Here is a 24349-nt window from a genome sequence, read left to right on the forward strand (position 1 = left end):
TGTGCACTGACCGACTTCTTGTCTCTTTACAGATAGAGTGTTTGGATTCTAAATCACATACAGACCAGAGTGCAGATCTTAGGAGTAAATGTGCACGCCTGTGCATTCTTTCTGCCCTAAGTGATTTGATAAGAATTCCCCGAATAGTAACTCCTTCATGTCTTCATCAGTGTCAATTGGCGTGAAGAAAGTTATCCACATCTTAATTATCTAATCATACTGCAGAAGCTTTTTTTTGGACTTCGGGACCAAATTCCAATCCTTTTACATAAATCTTAAAGATTCGCTAGACTCCCTGACGTTTGAAAATAATAACCAGAAACAACGAACACAAATGCCAACAGAATGTAAATGGGTTTTTTGTATGCATGTATGCCAAACCGAACCTAGATTTATATACATAGAATACAAATACGGATAGACCTCAGGCAAACATAATGCGATGATATGCATCGATTTTATATTTGGAGTCATATTGTGGAAATAATAAATAGGTTAACCACATTGCTGCTTTATTCACGATTCAATCCCTGTGTTTTGTGATGATATCCATGATGGTGGTCAAATCAGTTTCATTGACATGTTAAGTTTTGCTATTGTTTATCTCAAGTTAATGGACCTAGTTCTGTAATATTATGATAAAAGATGTAAACAAACAATGCATTTCAATTTGTTTTGTTCAAAAATTGATTGTAGCTTATTTTCTGATAAAGCACCCTACCATTTAGTCAAGTGGTCTTATTTTTACATTCTATGAATGACCTTCCGTAGAACTGGATGCTCTACTACATATTTTTTTAAAATTTTTTTACGGGTGGTAGATGCTATGATATATACAGTAATACATATTATGTGTGACCAACAAGTGAACTTCCGGAATGTATATCGTTTCTCTGTTTAGTTGTTAAATGTTAGTTACAAAAGCACAAGTTCTTTGAAATATATCCTCTCACGTCTATACCAAGCCATCCTCATTCTTATAAAGCAGGCTTGGTAAATCGTTTTTTTAAACGGTGAAATATAGGAAAGCATCAGTAAAATAAAATGCAGTATTTTCATTACATCTGCAGTAAAGATATGAACAAATTTGCTAATTTCACTAATAATGGGAAAGAGTTGTCATTACGTCAAAATACATAGGCTACATGTGATTATGACCATGACAAAAATATTTTTGACGGGTCACCAGACTTTTCAGGTGTATCAAGAAACGTAATAAACAATAACATATACATCTTTCGTAAATATCACATAGTTTTGCGAAAATGTTATGTTTTTTGAGTTTTATGACTTCCTATTAAATATCATAAGTATTTCACTTTTATGAGCTATAGAATGGCTTAAGATGTTGTATATTATGATTAGTATATGTCCAATCTCTCTTGTCAAAATACAATATAAGAAAAAGGTATGAAAAAAAAAGATATCATATTTCAGGATTTTTACCAACAAAAATGATGGAAGTTGAAAGCAAACAGTTTAAAATCTACATCACTTATGAACAGACTTTAATATTTGTTTATAAAAGAGCATTTTAAAACCAATAATGACGAATTAGTATTGATGCTTCGCATGTATTTTTAAGTTGTGTTAATAATGGTGAAAAAGTCAAAATACGTATTTACTTAAAAAGTCTACGTCATAATAAGGATCTTATCAAACCGGACATGCCTAAGAACTGACCATGTACCTGTTGACCGACATGTACTGAGGTAGGAGCTATTTGTCTTGGAACGATTTACGCACCTTTCAGTGATAAAACATGTATGAAGATATCTAACATAGAGTACTTGTTCACCTGTTACACTTCTATCTATTCTTAATGACAACGTATGTTGGTCAGTCCATACAGATACGAGAGCGATCAGGCGCTGTACTACGTGACGTAACGACCATCAACTGGAATACTAAAAACGTATCTACTGTCGTGTAATCTTATTTTAGCGCCTTTCGCATTTTCTCCGGGGCACTTATTTAAGTACATGGCTGTATATTGAAACACATTGTTTTCCAAGACCATTTGCTAAGCTAGGATATATATACATCAATCGTTCAAATATGCGTGCGCTAAAACGATAGTATGTACCTTAAATCGCTCAAATATGAGTAAGCTAATACATGTTCATGTATTTACCATTTGCGCTGTGTTAAAATAAATGACATTGATCGTTAAAATATATAAGCGAAAATATTTACTATTGTTAACTAAATATGAGTGGGCGAATATTTACCAGTACCATGTAATCGCTAAAATATGAGTATGCGAATATTTACCAGTACCGTGTAATCGCTAAATTATGAGTATGCTAACATTTACCAGTACCATGTAATCGCTAAAATATGAGTATGCGCATATTTACCAGTACCGTGTAATCGCTAAAATATGAGTGGTAATATTTACCAGTACCGCAAAATGGCTAAAATATGAATATGGTAGTATTTACCAGTACTGTGTAATCACTAAATTATGCGTATACTAATATTTACCAGTACCATGTAATCGCTAAAATATGGGTATGCTAATATTTACCAGTACCGTGTAATCGCTAAATTATGAGTATGCTAACATTTACCAGTACCATGTAATCGCTAAAATATGAGTGGTAATATTTACCAATACCGTAAAATGGCTAAAATATGAATATGGTAGTATTTACCAGTACTGTGTAATCACTAAATATGAATATGCTAATTTTACCAGAACCGTGTAATCGCTAAAATATGAGGATGCTAATATATACCAGTACCGTGTGATAATATGGTAGTATTTACCAGTACCGTATAATCGCTAAAATATGAGGATGCTAATATATACCAGTACCGTGTGATAATATGGTAGTATTTACCAGTACCGTGTAATCGCTAAAATATGAGTATGCTAATATTTACCAGTCCCGTGCAATCGCTAAATTATGAGTATGCTCATATTTACCAGTATCGTGCAATCTCTAAATTATGAGTATGCTAATATTTACCAGTACCGTGTAATCGCTAAAATATGAGTATGCTAATATATACCAGTACCGTGCCATCGCTAAATTATGAGTATGCTAATATTTACCAGTACCATGTAATCGCTAAAATATTGGTATGCTAATATATACCAGTACCGTGTAATCGCTAAATTATGAGTATGCGAATATTTACCAGTACCGTGTAATCGCTAAAATATGGGTATGCTAATATTTACCAGTACCATGTAATCGCTAAAATATGAGTATGCGAATATTTACCAGTATCGTGTAATCGCTAAAATATGAGTATGCTAATATATACCAGTACCGTGCCATCGCTAAATTATGAGTATGCTAATATTTACCAGTACCATGAAATCGCTAAAATATGGGTATGCTAATATTTACCAGTACCGTGTAATCGCTAAATTATAAGTATGCTAATATTTACCAGTACCATGTAATCGCTAAATTAGGGTATGCTAATATTTACCAGTACCATGTAATCGCTAAATTAGGGTATGCTAATATTTACCAGTACCATGTAATCGCTAAATCATGAATATGCTAATATTTACCAGTACCATGTAATCGCTAAATTAGGGTATGCTAATATTTACCAGTACCATGTAATCGCTAAAATATGAGTATGCGAATATTTACCAGTATCGTGTAATCGCTAAAATATGAGTATGCGAATATTTACCAGTACCGTGTAATCGCTAAATTATAAGTATGCTAATATTTACCAGTACCATGTAATCGCTAAAATATTGGTATGCTAATATATACCAGTACCGTGCAATCGCTAAATTATGAGTATGCGAATATTTACCAGTACCGTGTAATCGCTAAAATATGAGTGGTAATATTTACCAGTACCGCAAAATGGCTAAAATATGAATATTGTAGTATTTACCAGTACCGTGTAATCGCTAAATATGAATATGCTAATATTTACCAGTACCGTGTAATCGCTAAATTATAAGTATGCTAATATTTACCAGTACCATGTAATCGCTAAATCATGAATATGCTAATATTTACCAGTACCATGTAATCGCTAAAATATGAGTATGTTAATATTTACCAGTACCATGTAATCGCTAAATCATGAATATGCTAATATTTACCAGTACCATGTAATCGATAAAATATTGGTATGCTAATATATACCAGTACCGTGTAATCGCTAAAATATGAGTGGTAATATTTACCAGTACCGTAAAATGGCTAAAATATGAATATGGTAGTATTTACCAGTACCGTGTAATCGCTAAAATATGAGTGGTAATATTTACCAGTACCGTAAAATGGCTAAAATATGAATATGATAGTATTTACCAGTACCGTGTAATCACTAAATATGAATATGCTAATTTTACCAGAACCGTGTAATCGCTAAAATATGAGTATGCTAATATTTACCAGTACCGCGTAATCGCTAAATTATGAGTATGCTAATATTTCCCAGTAACGTGTAATCGCTAAATTATGAGTATGCTAATATATACCAGTGTAATCGCTTAAACTTAAGTGCGTTAGTATTATTATAGATAGCTATATTATAAATACGCCAATATAAAAAGGGTTATAGAACAACTGTGTTTGTGTTAAGATTCTTTATAAAAGTGATATTAATTCAAAACATTTATAATAAATCAACTCGTTTTGAAATAATCAGTATTCAATATATTTTGAATGAGGTATGATTTTAAACTGAATAACATGAATAATTTGTGTCAGTTTACGTTATTATGTTTTTTTTGTTGAAACATGTCTTTAAGCAAACTATTCTTGATGCAGTAAAAAACCTGACTTTACCGACACCTGTATGTAATGACATCCTATAATAGCGTACATAATTTTACGTTGAAAATAACGCGACCGACTGAAGATCCCTGATGTAAATGAAGCCAGTTTTTACTGAACAACTGGACCTTGGCACCAGAGTCATGAACAGGACAAAGGTCTTAGATTAACTTTCAACGTTAGTTTGAATTTGCATAACATTAAATCAAGTTTCGTTGATGATCCCAGAGCCCCTGCCGCGATGATTTATGTGCAAAACGTAATTTATATTCCTTAAGCATTAACAGTGTCTATGGAGAAAGAATATTCAATCAAACACATGGCTAAAATATACCTTTTATGTCTGTTATCAAAACACAATCATTTTCTTTCCAGAAGCGTTTTGAGGACAGAGGCTATCGAAATATATATATGCATGGGATATTTTCGTAATTCAATGGCACACTTCAGTAATATTTATTTCATTAAGAAGTTTTGTAAAAGACCTTGTGTAATTTGTGTACTTTGAACTTTTCCCGGACAAAACGAAATTCTTTCATTCTTTCTCAAAAATCACATATTGAAAATGTGTGTTAATGGCATAATGAGTTAATTGGGATTTAGACAACTGGAGGACGATCTCTACAGATGTGTCTTCTATTAGGTACAAGGAAACAAAGGTCCTTTCTGAATGACTTACACTAGAGCTGCAACGATACTCATACCTCACACTACAATACGTATCGCGATGTGATGCTTACGATACGATATATACACTTGCGCGATACAAATATCTGCATAAAAGGTCTACTTCATAATGATTGAGTGCAAGATTTTATTGAGTTTATCATAGACTTTTATAGTAAATACTATCGAAATCTATCTTTGTATAATTTTTAGTACTTTTTGGTATGACTGCACAGTGGACCACATCTTTACTGAAGGATTATTAAAACATAAGTAGACGTTTTTAGAGTTTGATATTTTTTTTATTGATAATTTAAGTATTGTTATTATATCGCGATACAGGCAAACAAACCATTTCGATACGATACACAATAAAGTATCGCGATACGATACGATTTATAGTTACAGCCCTATGGATATCTGGTAAAGTTTAGATGAGGATTGTAGAATTAACGAGAGGTAACTCTATCTTTTAAATATCATTTGCGAATACAGTGAGCAGGTACTGATGGCATTGCATATTTTCTTTAATATCATTTCTCTATGATGAGTTACGAAAATAAATCATATTGACCAGTTACAAGAAATGTATCGTGATGTCTTCATTACTAGTTTTGACGCCTTTATATATTTCAATCTTTAATAAATTGAATTTAATAATAACAAATTAAAAGATCCAAGTTACTTATAAAATCACATAGTTTCTTTAAACTGATTGAATCAAAGAAATAATATGCATGTTGAACATTGCTTAGCGTGACACTAGATTTCATTTTTGATAAATCTAGGTAAGAACAGTAATTTTACACAGACTCGAGAAATTAATGAGGTTTACGCAACAATGTTTGACCCATTGTGTTTGACATATGGTAGAGTTCATACATGCCTTAACTTAACACGCGTGACATTGACGTCACCAAAGATCCAACCCTCTTATCTTCAAGTCACGTATCTCAGATTGGCTCGACCAGACTAATACAAAAACTTGGACCAAGATAACAACACGAATTCGACATTTTTATAAAGGTATGTATCCATACTATTAACATGCGTTCATTTTTGACCTAACAATTATATCGAATTTTTTGTTGGCACCGATGAGTCCTAGAAGGATGAATCAGCTGTTTAGTGAAGCGTAATTCATTTTCGACACACTGTATATATTACAAAATTATAAAAGTGCAATCCCATGATTGTTTCTTACGTTCAATTTGGATTTTCACCCTTTTTGCCCATAGCATTACCAATGAGTCATAGAAGAACGAAACAGCTGTATGGTGCAGTGTTATTCAATTTTTGGATTACTAAATATTACCAAATTTTATTGGTACAATCTGGTATTCAATATGATACATCATAACGGATTTAGGAATAATAACATACCTTTTCCGTAACCGAGGGGTTCGCCCTAGTGGTTTGTGCATGAGTGAATTTCAAAATCGGCGAAATATAAAACCATAGAAAAAAAACAACTAACGACTAAAAAGGTACCAAAAGGGATTTAATTTGGCTACATTCGCTGTCACCAAAGATTGTGCAAAATTATATACCAAGCTAATGATAATACGAGGCATTAATATCTTCATGGACATATTTAATTATATACATATCAGAAAAAAAATGTTAGCCCGTTTATTGCAGAATACTGAAGATAAAAATAACCATTAAAAATAAATATCGGTTATTGCTTTATTTTCGCAAAACACACCAGACAGGCTGCGTGAACATTAATCCCCACTTACAAGTTCTGATCATGACAACCGTGAAATATAGGCACCGCGATTATAAGCAACTATACCATAACAATTTAAACCCGGCTAACAATGTACAAGAACGCACAAGAGATTGTTTCAATATGACAACAATCAATAGGAGCAAGAAAGACACTAAAATAACAGGAAAAACATTATGAGCTTCCACACAAGGGCCGGATTCATACCAAGTGTATCCTAACAGTAAATATGTTTGGCCCCAACGAACTTTAGTCACAGCTGTAACTAAAATTATCTGCTAAAATCTCTGTTTTAGATATATTTTCATTCGCAAGCCACAATGACTACTATTAACAAGGACATGTTTCTCTAAAAATCATCAAACGTATAATTGTCAACCAATTGTTGCATATTATGTCCGTAAATGAGATATAGTGAATCCCAATGATGGAAATGTGCCACTGATTTATTAACTCACCATTGTCGACGTCATACCATTAGTCTACGATTACTAGTACTATTGACGCATCTACTGGTGTTACTGGTTCACACTCCCGGTCTGTACCTCCCGCCCCGTAGCATGCCGGGCTGAATTTGCCTGAGTGTTCCTTCCATGAGTTCAATGACGTAGCGTTTACAACTCCAGGTGTTAGATTGCTCCAGAGTTCAGTCACACGGTTTGAAAAGCGTTTCCTCTTAGGTTTGTTCAAAAACGGGTTTTTGTAGAGGTTTTTGTTGTATCCTTTAATGTTGTACATGTTCTGTCCAGCCGCGAAGATTATGAATTTGTCTATATTGGCATCCACCAGACCGTTATGTATTCTAATGATGGAATTCATAATGTCTTCAAACGTTCCTCATAGCTTAAGTGTTTCAGACGAGATTACAACCTTGTTGCACAACGCTGCACATTTTCCAGTGTCTTATGGTCCCTTTTGTAAATAGGAATCCAGACTGATGTGCAGTGCGCCAAATGGGGTCTAACTAGAGATTTGTAGAGATTTGCAAACATGTATGTGAAAGATTTAAATATTAGCCTTCTTTGCTTGCGCATTGACATGGTCAGTGAATTTCAAGTTGTTATCGAAGTCTATCCCTAAGTCCATCTCGTGTATCAATTTCAGAATTAATGAAGTATTGTTGTCGTCACTTAAAGTATAACTTTGATCCGATACCGTGTTGCCAAGCTTAATATTCATATATTTAATCTTGTTTTTGTACAGTTTCATTTGCCATGTCTCAGTCGACTGGCTAATTTTGTCGAGGTTCTCCTGCATTGAATCTATACAATCGGGGGATGATTTTTCACCGCAGAGTTTTGCTTCATCCGCAAACAGTTTTGTTATGTTCCTAGTCACATCTGCAAGGCCATTGACATAATTTTAGGAACAAAATCGGTCCCAAAACGCTACCCTAAGGATTTCGGCTCGTTACTGGGGTTGTTTTTGACACATTGTCGTTGATCACTACGTGTTGTTCCATGTCGTGCAGAAAGTCAGGTATCGAATTGCTAACATTTCCATCGATTCCATACCCCTCAACACTTTTCAGGAGCCTCCAGGAACTGTATCGAACGCTCTACAAAAGTCAAGATACACCGCATCAACCTCATTTATCTTTGTCCAGAGATGAATTATTAAGATGTTTTATCAAGCGAATTAAACTTGATCTGATCTCGGCCGGGTAAGAGTATGGACATTAACTAACAACTATTTATTTCGGGCATAACAGTATAATTCAATTCTTGTTTATTACAGAAAAAAAATACAAGAATGGGAATTTTTCAGGCAGTTGGTATGTATTTTGTGTGCAATCTTTACTTTTGAGAGTTGATATTTGACCAAATCTCATTCGATATGTACTAATGTAATTTTAAGATGATGTGTTAATGATAGCTAGCTAGTATATTTACATAGTTTAACCTAGTTCATTGGGGATCATATTTCCGAGGTTAGTTAACGTAACTGGTTAGCCTAACATCGAACTTTTTGGGAGGAGTCTATACATACCAGATGCAACTTCCACCAATTTATGTCTTCTCATTTGTGTTTAAAACTTCTTCTTTTTTCTATCAGATTGAATTCAAATTCAAATCGAAGTTCATCGCAACTATTCTTTTGGAATAGTGATATACATAAATGTATTTGTCTTGTTTCGCTAAAAGACTATTTTTCACGACAATCTAGATATTCATGCTAAGTTGATTGTCCATGCTAGTATGGTCGAAATAAAAAAAGCAAGGGACTTGATTTTAATACACTTTAAAGTTCCCTTTTAACATGATAAATATCATGATGTGAAATTGCATCGAAAACAATGTCAAGGTGTCTATTGAAATATGATGTATTAGTTTAAATACAAAGAACATAAGTTAATACGGTTAATGGTTAAATACAACAGATACTGGTTGTGATTGTCAAGGACTATTAAAGTGTATGCTAGTATGACTGTTCTTGTGTAATACCACATTTACAACCAATGTTAAGTATAGAAACTCACTAAGGTTCGCAGTTATGTTTTATCAAGGCGTTAGCTACACATTTTCTGTGTTTTGGTTAATATGCTTTGACGCCGGTTTTCTATTTATAAAAAATGGACAGGTAAAAGTATATTTGCTTTATTTGAAAGAATAAACATATAAAAGTATGTTTACTTATAAAGTTGATTTGCAAGCTGATGATCAGTGTTTGCAGAAGTAGCGAATTTGATTTCAGGATCAAAACCTATAACATAGGAAATAACATGGAATGCATTACAAGATCGTGCTACTTTTGAGTGTCCCATAAGATGTTTGGAATGTAGAGTCATAAACCATAACCTGCTCTTTATATCATAAGTACACCACTAGTGTTTGCGATGGTTTGTCGATTCAGTGTTTTTTCTAACTTTTCTAGGATGGTTGCTTGTGCTGTCTGTTAATGGTAAGTGGTGGTTGTGATATGAATGACACAATAAACCCAGTAATTATTGAAACATTGTACTTTAATTAAAGGATATTTACATCAAAATGTTATATTAACAATAATCATGTGTATCCATCAACCACACGAGTGTACTCATTTTTGCATATTGTTTGCTTGTTTCTGCTTCTTTTCTTCGTTTTTTAGATTGGTTTTTCATCTTTCGTTTTCTTCTTTTTTTTCGATATTTCTACATCATTTTTATAAAAATGAAAAATCGTCCTGGGTAAATATTCAGAAAGTTTCAAAATAATTGAACAGGCTAATTTCTTTTATATATATGACTACAATAAAAATGCATCTTGGCGTATTTCACCTGAGTCATTATTGCTGGTGCCACAGATATATATTACCTGCTCGCCGATTTCCAAATATCAGGAAATTTTACATTTGTTCTTTTTTGTAATTTGTTTTTCACGTGACTATAAAGCTAGTGTAATGATAAAGTATATCTCCCAAGTTTTCTGAAACATTACTTTAAATCTTGGAAACCAACATTCATATTTAAATAACTTGATTAATGAAATAATGACACACGCAATAATAATAATAATTGATTTACTAACCATTACGTACATGTCCTATCTGTTTTTCTGTACAGTACATAAAATCTCAACAATGTGTCAAATTTAAAATATAGACGTCATTGCATACTGGGGGTGGGTATAGCAAGCCATATGAAATTGATATATATTGCAATGTTTTGTAATATGGAAATATATCAATAAATTGTATTTCCAAACATTTGTTATTTTATGATGATTTTGTGCAGAAAATCCAAAAAGTGATCATCATTTGAGTACGGTGGTACATTTAGGACATTCACAATATTATTTTCTACATTAATTATCTCGAGTGCTCGATATAATCAATGTAGAAAATAATATTGTGCATGTCCCTTTTTTTTCTTTTCTTTTTTCCCCCCAGTACATGTACAATACACAGGACATCATCACACATACACACATTCACACATGTTGAAATAATGAAATTCATTCCATCATCATCATCATCATCATCATCATCATCATCATCATCATCATCATCATCAGCAGCAGCAGCAGCAGCAGCATCAACAGCATTAGCATCATCATCATCATCATCATCATCATCATCATCATATCATCATCATCATCATCATCATCTCATCATCATCATCATCATCATCTCATCATCATCATCATCATCATGTCATCATCATCATCATCATCAACAGCATTATCCGTATATCAGCATCATCATCATCATCATCATCATCTCATCATCAACAGCATCAATTTTTGCATGTCCTTAATGTACCACCGTAGTTTAGCAATAGGCAGATACATTGAAAATTCATTTATATAGGTTTGGAAGGTATCACACCAAGCTTCATTTGTATAATATGGACATCTTGACTTCAATTGCATTTCAATATAGATCTTGCTAGATAAAAACATTGCAATATTATTGTCGACCGCTTTCTATAATATATACCCAAATTGACGACGCAAAACTGTGTAATATTCTAAATTCACAACTATGTTACCCATCTTTTCACACAAAGGAGGTTTTTTTTTTACTTTTTGAATACTATTCCATTAACGAAACAACTAAATGATTCATATCAAAAAAGTCCTTATCTATTAAGTAATTATGCAATTTTATATAATTATTTTGTTGAATATTTTCATGAAAACAAGAACATAATTGGAATAGCAATGACATAATCCCACACAGGTGACAATTCAATGATACACACACAGTCAGAAAATTCCAGAAATGTTAACATGTACTGTACATAACAACCGAGTACAGGACAAATGAATTCAAGGCTGCATATTTTTTCTAAATCAGCTAACGCTATAAATGTACTCGTGATTTGTTCTGGAAAGACAAAAGGACTAAATTAAGGAAAGAGTATTCAAAGGTTATCTTATATTGTTGGAGGCACGGTAGTCTAGCAGTAGGTCGTCGGGCTCGTGACCGAAGGGTTACGTGTTCGAGTCACGACACGGCATTGTATTGTATCTTTGAGCAAGATACCTTACTCTGCTTGTTTCAGTCTTTTCAGTTGTAAATAAGTATGTGGTTGGGCAGTGCTAGAATTGGTGAATGCTAGCTGTGAGCGCCGAAATGGCAACACCGGCTGTTTGCTCCCCAGAGAGCCGAGAAAGATATTGGCTGGTTGCAAATGCCCTATAACCACCGATAATAATTTGTGAACCGCTTTGAGACGACCTCCGAACTAGGTTGTGATAAAGCGGTATATAAGAACCTCAAATTGTTATTTTTTAATATTATTATTTAAGTCGTACGGAGTGACGTCATATGTATGCAGTGTGACCAAGCAGCAGACATCGACGAGTGTCTATCTGCAGGAACGGTCAAGTGTGGAGCACAGGAGGTGAGTCAGATGATAGATAGAATCTATCACTCCTGGTTTTTTTTATACAGACACAGTCTCAACCCGACTGTAAGCGTTTTGAGGTAAGCCACGATGTTTTGACAGGTGATCGGACGTGGAAAGGAATAGAAACACCTGCCCGACCAGATGGGTTTTGCTCTGGTACTCCGATTTCATACCACATTAGGACCCCCCGCGCGCCAACAGCGGGGCGAACAATAGTGATTAATATAAGTTGAAACAAATTGTTTCATAATTGTTGTAAAATAAATCAGGTTTATATTTGTTCCAACTTTTAAAATCTAACCTGTGGCTTGAGATATCTTTTGTCTGCATCACACAGTAGTGATAGGTGATACACTGCGTCATCACCAATGTTGCATGAACGGCGGGACATATTTGATCACGTTATCATGGTATAACATTGCATAATAAGTTATGACGCGATTATCACGTGTTCGGAATACTATCGTGTCTGAGTATTTTTGATAGGTAGGTTAAGACAGGTTCATCTTTATCTTAGCAAAAATAGCAATGCACATGTGATTTGTGGGTGAACAGAAAAACTGATTAGGTCTACGTCTATCACGGAGGATAATGTTCATTCCTGTAGAACGATTACTGGTAATTATTAGGGGATGGGGTAATTTAAGAAATTACAGAAATAACAAAATAAAGTTATTCAGCCCAATTGCATTAGTTTTTCATTATATATTTAGGTCTTTTAAATAAAAATGTGAGGTTTTCAATTGATTTTGATGATACCCGCCCATGAAATAGAGAGGTGTCATAGAGACGCATACGATTTTCGGCTCGTTTAAGTGCATTCAAGTGAGATAAAGGTAAGTCAGTCGGCAGTAAAGGTACGTCAGTCGGCAGTAAAGGTAGGTCGGTCGACAGTAAAGGTAGGTCAGTCGACAGGATAGGTAAGTCAGTCGACAGTATAGGTAAGTCAGTCGGCAGTATAGGTAAGTCAGTCGGCAGTAAAGGTAGGCCAGTTGGCAGTAAAGGTAAGTCAGTCGGCAGTAAAGGTACGTAAGTCGGCAGTAAAGGTAGGTCGGTCGACAGTAAAGGTAGGTCAGTCGACAGTATAGGTAAGTCAGTCGACAGTATAGGTAAGTCAGTCGGCAGTAAAGGTAAGTCAGTCGGCAGTAAAGGTAAGTCAGTCAGCAGTAAAGGTAAGTCAGTCGGCAGTAAAGGTAGGTCAGTCGGCAGTAAAGGTAAGTCAGTCGGCAATAAATGTAAGTCAGTCGGCAGTAAATGTAGGTCAGTCGGCATTAAAGGTAGGTCAGTAGACAGGAAAGGTAGGTCAGTCGACAGTATAGGTAAGTCAGTCGGCAGTAAAGGTAAGTCAGTCAGCAGTAAAGGTAGGTCAGTCGGCAGTAAAGGTAAATCAGTCGGCAGTAAAGGTAAGTCAGTCGGCAGTAAAGGTAGGTTAGTCGACAGGAAAGGTAAGTCAGTCGGCAGTAAAGGTAGGTCAGTCGGCAGTAAAGATAAGTCAGTCGGCAGTAAAGGTAAGTCAGTCGGCTGTAAAGGTAAGTCAGTCGGCAGTAAATGTAGGTTAATCGGCATTAAAGGTAGGTCAGTCGACAGTAAAGGTAAGTCAGTCGGCAGTAAAGGTAGGTCGGTCGGCAGTAAAGGTAGGTCAGTCGGCAGTAAATGTAGGTCAGTCGGCAGTAAAGGTAAGTCAGTCGACAGGAAAGGTAAGTCAGTCGGCAGTAAATGTAAGTCAGTCGGCATTAAAGGTAGGTCGGTCGGCAGTAAAGGTAGGTCAGTAGGCAGTAAAGGTAGGTCGGTCGACAGGAAAGGTAAGTCAGTCGGCAGTAAATGTAGGTCAGTCGGCATTAAAGGTAGGTCGGTCGGCAGTAAAGGTAGGTCAGTCGGCAGTAAAGGTAAGTCAGTCGGCAGTAAAGGTAAGTCAGTCGGCAGTATAGGTAAGTCAGTCGGCAGTAAAGGTAAGTCAGTCGGCAGTAAAGGTAGGTCAGTCGGCAGTAAAGGTAGGTCAGTCGACAGTAAAGGTAAGTCAGTCGGCAGTAAAGGTAGGTCAGTCGGCAGTAAAGGTAGGTCAGTCGGCAGTAAAGATAAGTCAGTCGGCAGTAAAGGTAAGTCAGTCGACAGGAAAGGTAGGTCAGTCGACAGTATAGGTAAGTCAGTCGGCAGTGTAGGTTAGTCAATCGACAGGAAAGGTAGGTCAGTCGGCAGTATAGGTACATCAGTCGACAGTATAGGTATGTCAGTCGACAGTACAATAACGTCAGTCGACAGTTTAGCTAAGTCAGTCGATAGTATAGGTAAGTCAGTCGCCAGTATAGATACATCAGTCGCCGGTAAAGATAAGCGAGTTCGATTATGTAACTTGACCAATGAATAAAGATAGGAGGCATTGGAAGCTTTCGCAGATAAGTCGTCAAAAAGTGCATAACCTGAGCTTACCGACATAACAGGTCAGTTTTTCTGTCAACAGAGGAGATAGTTCACTCTGTACAGAATATAACACAGTAATAAAAAGGTTAACAAGAATATAGGTAAATTGCCAGCGATAGAGGAAGTAATATAATGTGCAGTTTGGCAAAAGCAGTGTAAAATTGGAAAAGAAAGAAATTAACAACTCTTTAAAACGTTTTTTAATGTTTTATAAACTTATTTTTGCAGCAATGTTTTCTAGAAAAAGTAACCACAAAAAACCTGAATTTTGTGTACAACGCTGGATGCAGGTCTGCGTTGGTGAGTCTGAATTCATTTCAAACTTATTTCTTAAATGCTTATAAAAAAATGTTGATTGCAGAATTGAAACAGGTTATAATTTATTTATATTCTGTCCTTCAATTGTTCATTCATTATATAGCAACTTACATATGCCAAATATAGATGATATGTAAAAAAAAGAGATCAACTGATTAAACAATAACGTTCATTGCTTCGTCTGCTTTTTTAGGTTCATAAAAATAAGGTTTGATACAGGGGTTTGTCAAATTAATAAAAAAAAACCTGATAATGCGGATGGTAATTCGTATGTGTATACGGTTGTATAAGTTGGTTTGTGTTAACGGGTACACGTGTATAATGTGAATGTATGTGTGTTACGGGTGTATAATGTGGATGTATGTGTGTCACGGGTGTATAATGTGGATGTATGTGTGTCACAGGTGTATAATGTGGATGTAAGTGTGTCACGGGTATATAATGTGGATGTATATGTGTCACACGTGTATATAATGTGGATAGTTGTGTGTCACGGGTGTATAATGTGGATGTAAGTGTGTCACGGGTATATAATGTGGATGTTTGTGTGTCACGGGTATATGATGTGGATGATTGTGTGTCACAGGTGTATAATGTGGATGTTTGTGTGTCACGGGTATATAATGTGGATGTATATGTGTCACACGCGTATATAATGTGGATGTTTGTGTGTCACGGGTGTATAATGTGGATGTATGTGTGTCACGGGTATATAATGTGGATGTATGTGTGTCACGGGTGTATACGTTGGTTGTGTGTGTGTCACACGTGTATATGATGTGGATGATTGTGTGTCACTGAAACATGTGTATAATTTGGATGTATGTGTGTCACGGGTGTATACTTTGGATGTATGTGTGTCACGGGTATATAATTTGGATGTTTGTGTGTCACAGGTGTATAATGTGGATGTATGTGTGTCACGGGTATATAATTTGGATGTTTGTGTGTCACAGGTGTATAATGTGGATGTATGTATGTCACGGGTGTATAATTTGGATGTATGTGTGTCACGGGTGTATAATGTGGATGTATGTGTGTCACAGGTGTATAATGTGGATGTATGTGTGTCACGGGTGTATAATGTGGATGTTTGTGTGTCACGGGTGTATAATGTGGATGTATGTGTGTCACGGGTGTATAATGTGGATGTATGTGTGTCACGTGTGTATAATGTGGATGTATGTGTGTCACGGGTATATAATTTGGATGTTTGTGTGTCACGGGTATATACGTTGGTTGTTTGTGTGTCACACGTGTATATGATGTGGATGATTGTGTGTCACAGGTGTATAATGTGGATGTATGTGTGTCACGGGTATGTGGATGTATGTGTGTCACGGGTGTATACGTTGGTTGTGTGTGTGGCACGGGTATATAATGTGGATGTTTGTGTATCACGGGTGTATAATGTGGATGTTTGTGTATCACGGGTATATAATGTTGATGTATGTGTGTCACGTGTGTATAATGTGGATGTCTGTGTGTCACGTGTGTATAATGTGATGTATGTGTGTCACGGGTATATAATGTGGATAGTTGTGTGTCACGGGTGTATAATGTGGATGTTTGTGTGTCACGGGTATATAATGTGATGTATGTGTGTCACGGGTATATAATGTTGATGTATGTGTGTCACGTGTGTATAATGTGGATGTCTGTGTGTCACGTGTATATAATGTGATGTATGTGTGTCACGGGTGTATAATGTGGATGTATGTGTGTCACGTAGTATAATGTGGATGTATGTGTGTCACGGGTGTATAATGTGGATGTATGTGTGTCACGGGTGTATAATGTGGATGTAAGTGTGTCACGGGTGTATAATGTGGATGTAAGTGTGTCACGGGTATATAATGTGGATGTATGTGTGTCACACATTTTATGATATTTGATTATGTGTGTCAGGGGTGTATAAGTTGATTGTTTTTGTGTGACGTTGTATAATGTGGATGTATGTGTGTTACGGGTATATAATGTGGATGTATGTGTGTTACACATGTATGTTATGTGGACTCTTGTGTGTCACGGGTGTATAATGTGGATGTATGTGTGTTACACATGTTTGTTATGTGGACTCTTGTGTGTCACAGGTGTATAATTTGGATGTATGTGTGTCACGGGTGTATAATGTGGATGCTTGTGCGTCACGGGTGTATAATGTGGATGTATGTGTGTCACGGGTATATAATGTGGATGTATGTGTGTCACGGGTGTATAATGTGGATGCTTGTGTGTCATGGGTGTATACGTTGATTGTTTGTGTGTCACGTTGTATAATGTGGACTCTTGTGTGTCTCGGGTATATAATGTGGATGTATGTGTGTCACGGGTATATAATTTGGATGTTTGTGTGGCACGGGTATATAATGTGGATGTTTGTGTATCACGGGTATATAATGTGGATGTATGTGTATAATGTGGATGTATGTGTGTTACACATGTTTGTTATGTGGACTCTTGTGTCTCACAGGTGTATAATTTCGATGTATGTGTGTCACGTGTGTATATTGTGGATGTCTGTGTGTCACGTGTGTATAATTTGGATGTCTGTGTGTCACGTGGGTATAATGTGATGTATGTGTGTTACGGGGGTATAATGTGGATGTAAGTGTGTCACGGGTATATCATTTGGATGTTTGTGTGGCACGGGTATATAATGTTGATGTTTGTGTGTCACACGTTTTATGATTTTGGATTATGTGTGTCAGGGGTGTATAAGTTGATTGTTTGTGTGTACGGGTATATAATTTGGATGTATTGTGTCACAGGTGTATAATTTCGATGTATGTGTGTCACGGGTATATAATGTGGATGTATGTGTGTCACACGTTTTATGATATTGGATTATGTGTGTCACGGGTGTATAAGTTGATTGTTTGTGTGTGACGTTGTATAATGTGGATGTATGTGTGTTACGGGTATATAATGTGGATGTATGTGTGTTACACATGTATGTTATGTGGAATATTGTGTGTCACGGGTGTATAATGTGGATGTATGTGTGTTACACATGTATGTTATGTGGACTCTTGTGTGTCACAGGTGTATAATTTGGATGTATGTGTGTCACGGATGTTTAATGTGGATGCTTGTGTGTCACGGGTGTATAATGTGGATGTATGTGTGTCACGGGTATATAATGTGGATATATGTGTGTCACGGGTGTATAATGTGGATGCTTGTGTGTCACGGGTATATAATGTGGATGTATGTGTGTCACGGGTATATAATTTGGATGTCTGTGTGTCACGGGTATATAATGTGGATGTATGTGTGTCACTGGTATATAATGTGGATGTATGTGTGTTACACATGTATGTTATGTGGACTCTTGTGTGTTACAGGTATGTAACATCATGGCAAGCCTTGGTGGTGGCAATGGGCGCCGTGACTTATCCCGACCATCGCGAGAACTGGTGAACTGTGCTCAGTGCTGTAATACTGCTCCAGGTGTAGCGACTAAAGGGTCGTGCAACTCTGAACTCTGTGGGGCAAGTAAGTGGCATTATCTACGCATCTATAGCGCGTCCATAGAAACATGATAGAAATTATGCACAATTATCTAAATGTAAAAACGCCAATTGCAATACATCACTGATTCAAAATATCGGAATGATAGGAAAGATGAAGCTAACTCTGTCCTGTAAATAATAAAATCAAATATATATTAGTAATTTAAAAAGTTTTCTATTTATGAACATACACATGTACCTGAATAATGGCCGGAAGTCGCAACTAGATTCAAAAAAGGTTAAAATTGGGTTCAAATACATCTTCTATTTCAACATACAACGGATCAGGCGGGTATACTCGAATGTCTGACGTTGATCGGACAAATTGTCCATTAGTTACCTGGCAACCGCAGTAGCTCAATTAAGTACTTGTACATCAAATATGAATTAAATATGGTAGGTAAATATGTACTGGAAAGATCAAGAGCAAGACTTTGGAGACTTGATAGATCTCATGTTTTATTTATACTACAAGCTGGTTTATGTAAAATTTCCCCGCGAAAACTTCAAACATCAACCCTTTAAGTAAAGCAGTAAAAATTATGGACGGTATAAAGAATTATACTATGTTCATAGTTGAATATATTTGTTGTCAAAATGCTATATAATGGTTAGAAGGTTTCAAAGAGAAACTGGTTCTAAACATATTTAAAATTTGATTAAATGTTGTCACTAGCTATATCTAGCTATACCAAGTTCAATGTTTGAGCAGAAATAGCATATACACAAAAATGTATCTGCAATCTGATTGGTCGATGATTTTGCGTAATGACCTTAATTTCCGCTCCTGGTTCCACATACAACATTAAACCTGGTTTGAAATATCAAAATGATTTTTAAATGATACTTTCCTCGAGGTTTCAGTTATTTATATTTTCTGCAATATCTGGCCGTGTGCATCTGTGTATTTTCCGGACAAACTGTGGTGTTCAAAGGTCAAAGACTTGTACCTCTGACCTTTCCAATCTGTACTCAACCAGCATAAACCCTAATCGAAGGAATGTCCTCTGTCACTAGTTATGAGAACTTTCATTTCTGAGAAAGGCAAGCAGCGAGAAAAATATATGGTTTTAAAATATTTGAGAGTACACTTTGTGGAAAAAAGGCAGATACCAGGATGAAACTGCGGAATAACTCATCAGATTGATTGACATTCTGGTAGACACTTTCTTTGTGCAATCACCTGTGTTTGTGTTGTATAGTAAAATGCTATTAAATGGGTAACAAAGTTACACATAAAACAGAGGTGATTTCACCTTTAAATATTTAGTAACAAGATACAGTTTGCCAAAAATGGATAACACTGCACCATACAGCTCTTTCGTCCTTCCGGGATTCATCGTTGATGCTAGGGAGCAAAAAGTAGACGGACTTAGTATATTCTGTTTTCAGTATTCTAGTTGTATTTCCCAATACAAAATGGTTTGGGTTCTTTTTCTAGGACCCAGCGTTGATAACAGTATCCGATGTTTCGCCTGTGATAACCTAGTATCAGGCTCTGCTGCTTGTTCACAAAAATCAGTCTGCACCGATACAGAGGTCAGTATTAATGTTTGTAGCACTTACATTCGTCATATTCAAGTAAGTGGGGGACTTATTGGTTTTACTCCGTTTCTTCTTCTTCTTCTTCTTCTTCTTCTTCTTCTTCTGATATATTTCTCAATATACGAAAAACCAGATTGAAGCGGGACAGGAGCCACATACTTCTTGTGAATATGTTTCCGGATGTGGCAATTCCCAGTGTAGCCATACGGTCGTAGAACAAACTGTAGAACAAACTGAAGAACAAACTGTTGTGAATTACGGTATATGAACTGTATCAAAAGTGAAATGATTTTTTATACTTTATTACACTTTTCCTTATTATGAAATAAATACATGTTTTATAGATATAGGGATAATTATGTTCTGACCTCGAAATCTAGAATTTTCGAATTTTTCATATCTACATCTGATTGACAAATATGAATTACAAGTTTATTAATAATAGAGACACTAGAAAATACTATCTTAAAGCGACATTTTTTTTTCTTCTTACGAGATCAAACTCCTTTGGAGAAATGCTTTTTTGAAAGAAATGATCTGCAGATGTATTTTGACTTCCAGTGTCGGTCCCGGAATTAAAAAAAATATATATATTTTTAAACATACGACAGTTTATAGCAGAATGACTTTAACANATGTCTTGAGCAAACTGGGGACTTGACAGTGTTATTATATTGCATAGCCGGTGAAATTGTCATTAAGTATTTTAAGGGAAATATTTCGTGATGTTTTGAAATCAAACAAAATCTTGAGTTATCGATGTGGTGTGATATGATAGCTAACTTTGACTTCTCAACGTACGTAGATCAAAGAGTACAGTTACAAATGGTTATTCAATGATCACTGGTCGAACTGATTACATAGATTTCCGCATAATTCCGCATTGAATAACTTAATTTCAAAACGCCATCTTGTTTTTCCGTTTTTTGTTGCAGGTGTGCGCTACGTCTATTCACATTTTAGGAGGTAATCTGATCAAGTATGACTTCCGGTGCGAGGAGAAGCATGTAAGTTTATAAAAAATATGTTTTCTTCCTAAGTGATGTTTAATTGACTTATAACATATAACTGTATACATCTTCTTTCTTTGCACATCTACTTGACGAACTTACCGAGTAAATCTGCGTTCATAGTTATATGAATAAAATCCTTAGCAATTGGTGTGAACCTGACGCCTTTATATTTTCGTTGTCAATGTGGCCCTTGGCAGGCTATTCCAATAGAACAGTGAACAACTTTGATGAGCTAATGTTGTTCGGTCAAAATTGGTTCATTGACCATACGCAAGCAATACAGTACCTAGCAAAGAACACGTTAGATCTTATTATTGATGGCTACCTACATATTTTAAGATTGTAAATATGTATTCAATTCTTTGTCACTACCCCGTTTCTCGCTTAGAAAACGTGACATTACTTGGATTTGACCTAGATTTACATGGCGCGTGAAGTCGATGAAGCAGGAGATACTTTTCTTTCTAGAACACCTGATTTTACTCTCTTTGTATTGTTTAAAAGGTCTCCGTATACATTTTCCCGTAGTTCATAAGTTACTCTAGTTTTAACAGTTCCGTGTTATTAATAAAGAGGTAAAAGGATCGAATACCCGTAGCGGAGGTGTCTTATTAAAAAATAACTTTTTACGTATATTCTTTGCTATAGTTAACACATAAGCAACTGTAGCTCGGGAAAATGCAGAGCAAACTGTGAAGCCTATCTATTTTGAAGACTTCATCATTTAAGCATCTAGCATCGCTGATGAGATTTTATTAGAAACAACAAACATGTTGGGTACGCCAAAGTTTATCTTTCTCGTGTTAGCTAACTAAACTTAAGATTTCGTAGAGCATTAGAGTTGCTAAAAGATTTCTTTAAAGTATTGTTATTCCCATCAAGAAAACCTAACCTAATGAATGATATCAAAGTTTAACTTTATGCACAAACAATGTACGTAGTGAACGTGTCGCAAAGTTTAAAGACTGATTGATCCCTTTGGTCAAGACTTAAACGTTTCGAAATCAAGGCTTCAGTTATAGCCTCGACAACAGGACCAATCAACCTTGTAACGTTGCGACACGTTCAATACGTACATGTTTAAAGTAAAACTGTGATATTACGTATATATTTTCAAACTGCGGAGTCTTGTTGTAGTCCAGAAATGCTATAATGGATATGTTCTATCCTAGAGGCGGACGTATATTCTTGTTAATGTTATATATAGCGTATTATAATCGAATATACGGTTTAGATAATCTTACTGTGAGATATAGTTTATTTTCCCAAGCATTCAGACCGAAACACGTAAATATATTATAAATAGTAGTTTTCGCAATAACAATTATTTCTCATTAGAAAACCTGCTCAGCAAATTTCAAATTTCATTAAAGTTGACTGAAACGGAAACGACTTTGAGATTTCTTCACTTGCACAATCACAGATCGCTGCTTGGAATCACCAAAATTATGCATTTACGTTTAACTGTGACGTCATTTCTCTTATGACGCTACAACAGGTGCAAAGGCAAACTGTAAAAATTGTTTTATGTTGTTATAAATTTGCATTTACGTCTGATTATAAAACTTGTCAAAGGAAATATTTTTTCTTTTTTAATTCCAACAGTTCTGCGAGGCTATGATACAGAACGGCATCCAGAACAGAGCATCCCAAGCTGGTGGCGTGAAGATATGCGACGCTTGCTGCAAGGACTCGGAATGTAACAAAAAGGACTGCTTTCAGCTGAGAAAAAGTAAAAAAAAAAGCACTTAATCAAATTATATTTAATTTCGTCAGTGCTGCATTATCCTTACCTAAATATCAATCCAATATACTCGTCAATACTGATGTGAAGTGTATCGTTTCTAAATCTATTTATGGTTTTAATTTTGTTTATAACAACTGTTTATGATATGGTGTTAACTGTTCTTTAAATATATATATTTTTTGACCGGTTATTAAACTGTTTGTTTTAAAAAACCTAAGCTGAAATAACACAGATACTTATAAAGTTGTTGCGTAATGTTCAAATCCTATTCAAGACAACAGGGCAGTCAATTACTGTACATTTTTTTTTTATCTATATAGCAATGGCGACTCAGTTTGCTAACGTAACTGCAACAACAACAGCTCCAAAACCTGCCACTGCTGTACCTACTACAAAACCAACAACTCCTGCTGCAACAACCACAAAACCAACAACTCCAATCCCAACAACCACCAAACCAACAACTCCAATCCCAACAACTCCAGTACCAACAACCACCAAACCAACAACTCCAATCCCGACAACTCCAGTTCCAACCACTCCCGTCCCAACATCAACAACCCCGGTGCCAACCACTCCCGTACCAACCACGAAGCTTACTCAGCCACCATCGAATAAACCATCTAGCCCAGTGCCATCGAGTGGAAGTTCAAGAAAACCTTCAACGTTCGCACCTAACTTTACCGTAATTTAAATGTTAATGTGATAATACTGATACATTAATCAGAATAAAGACTGACGGATGCCATTCTTTGAATTCTTCATACTTTGCTTTCTTGCTGTTTTGGATGCTCTAACAAGTCACAAAAAGTTTACTAAGGTTTAAGACCTCTATTCCATTGAACGGTTTATTTACTACTTGAAATATGAAACACTATAAATTAAACAGAACAGGAATCATTTCTACTAACATTTCCAATTTTCCCTGAAAAACTCTATCGATAGATGCTCTGTTTCGAAACAGAAACTGTGCCGGGCAGAATCTCTAAAAATGTAACGTTAAATAGCTTAAATTAAATTCAAGAAGAAAGGTAATTTTAACGAACTTTAACCTCCGAATTTGGGCTTAATCTTCTCATGATTCTGGGGTCAGTTCTCGTCTATCCAATAATGTACACACTGGGTTTGAATTCATTGAAGTAATTTCATATTAAGCACAATGTAAAAATCAGCTTTTTTAATATTCGCAAGCTAAGTTAAATCAGTGCATGGGTGTTTTAAGATGTTTTAAAATCTAGCTGTAACCGAGACGCAGGAAAACGTATAACACACTTTCGTAAATAAGATGAATTTGCTG

The 24349-nt window shown here is 35.6% G+C and overlaps 1 protein-coding gene across 1 annotated transcript; it reads left to right on the top strand.

Moving 5' to 3' along the window:
- Nucleotides 1–6404: 6404 nt before the first annotated feature.
- LOC110451779 (protein psiA-like) lies at nt 6405–23805 on the top strand. The gene is made up of 10 exons (XM_021499953.1): nt 6405–6458; nt 8903–8938; nt 10039–10065; nt 12396–12490; nt 15143–15214; nt 18580–18730; nt 20189–20286; nt 21228–21299; nt 22911–23037; nt 23373–23805. The coding sequence occupies exons 2-10, from the start codon at nt 8917–8919 to the stop codon at nt 23744–23746; spliced, it is 1038 nt and encodes a 345-aa protein (XP_021355628.1). The 5' UTR covers nt 6405–6458; nt 8903–8916; the 3' UTR covers nt 23747–23805.
- The last annotated feature ends 544 nt before the right edge of the window (nt 23806–24349 follow it).

This window comes from Mizuhopecten yessoensis, unplaced genomic scaffold (genome assembly GCF_002113885.1).
Source record: "Mizuhopecten yessoensis strain PY_sf001 unplaced genomic scaffold, ASM211388v2 scaffold6169, whole genome shotgun sequence".
Lineage (NCBI taxonomy): Eukaryota > Metazoa > Mollusca > Bivalvia > Pectinida > Pectinidae > Mizuhopecten > Mizuhopecten yessoensis.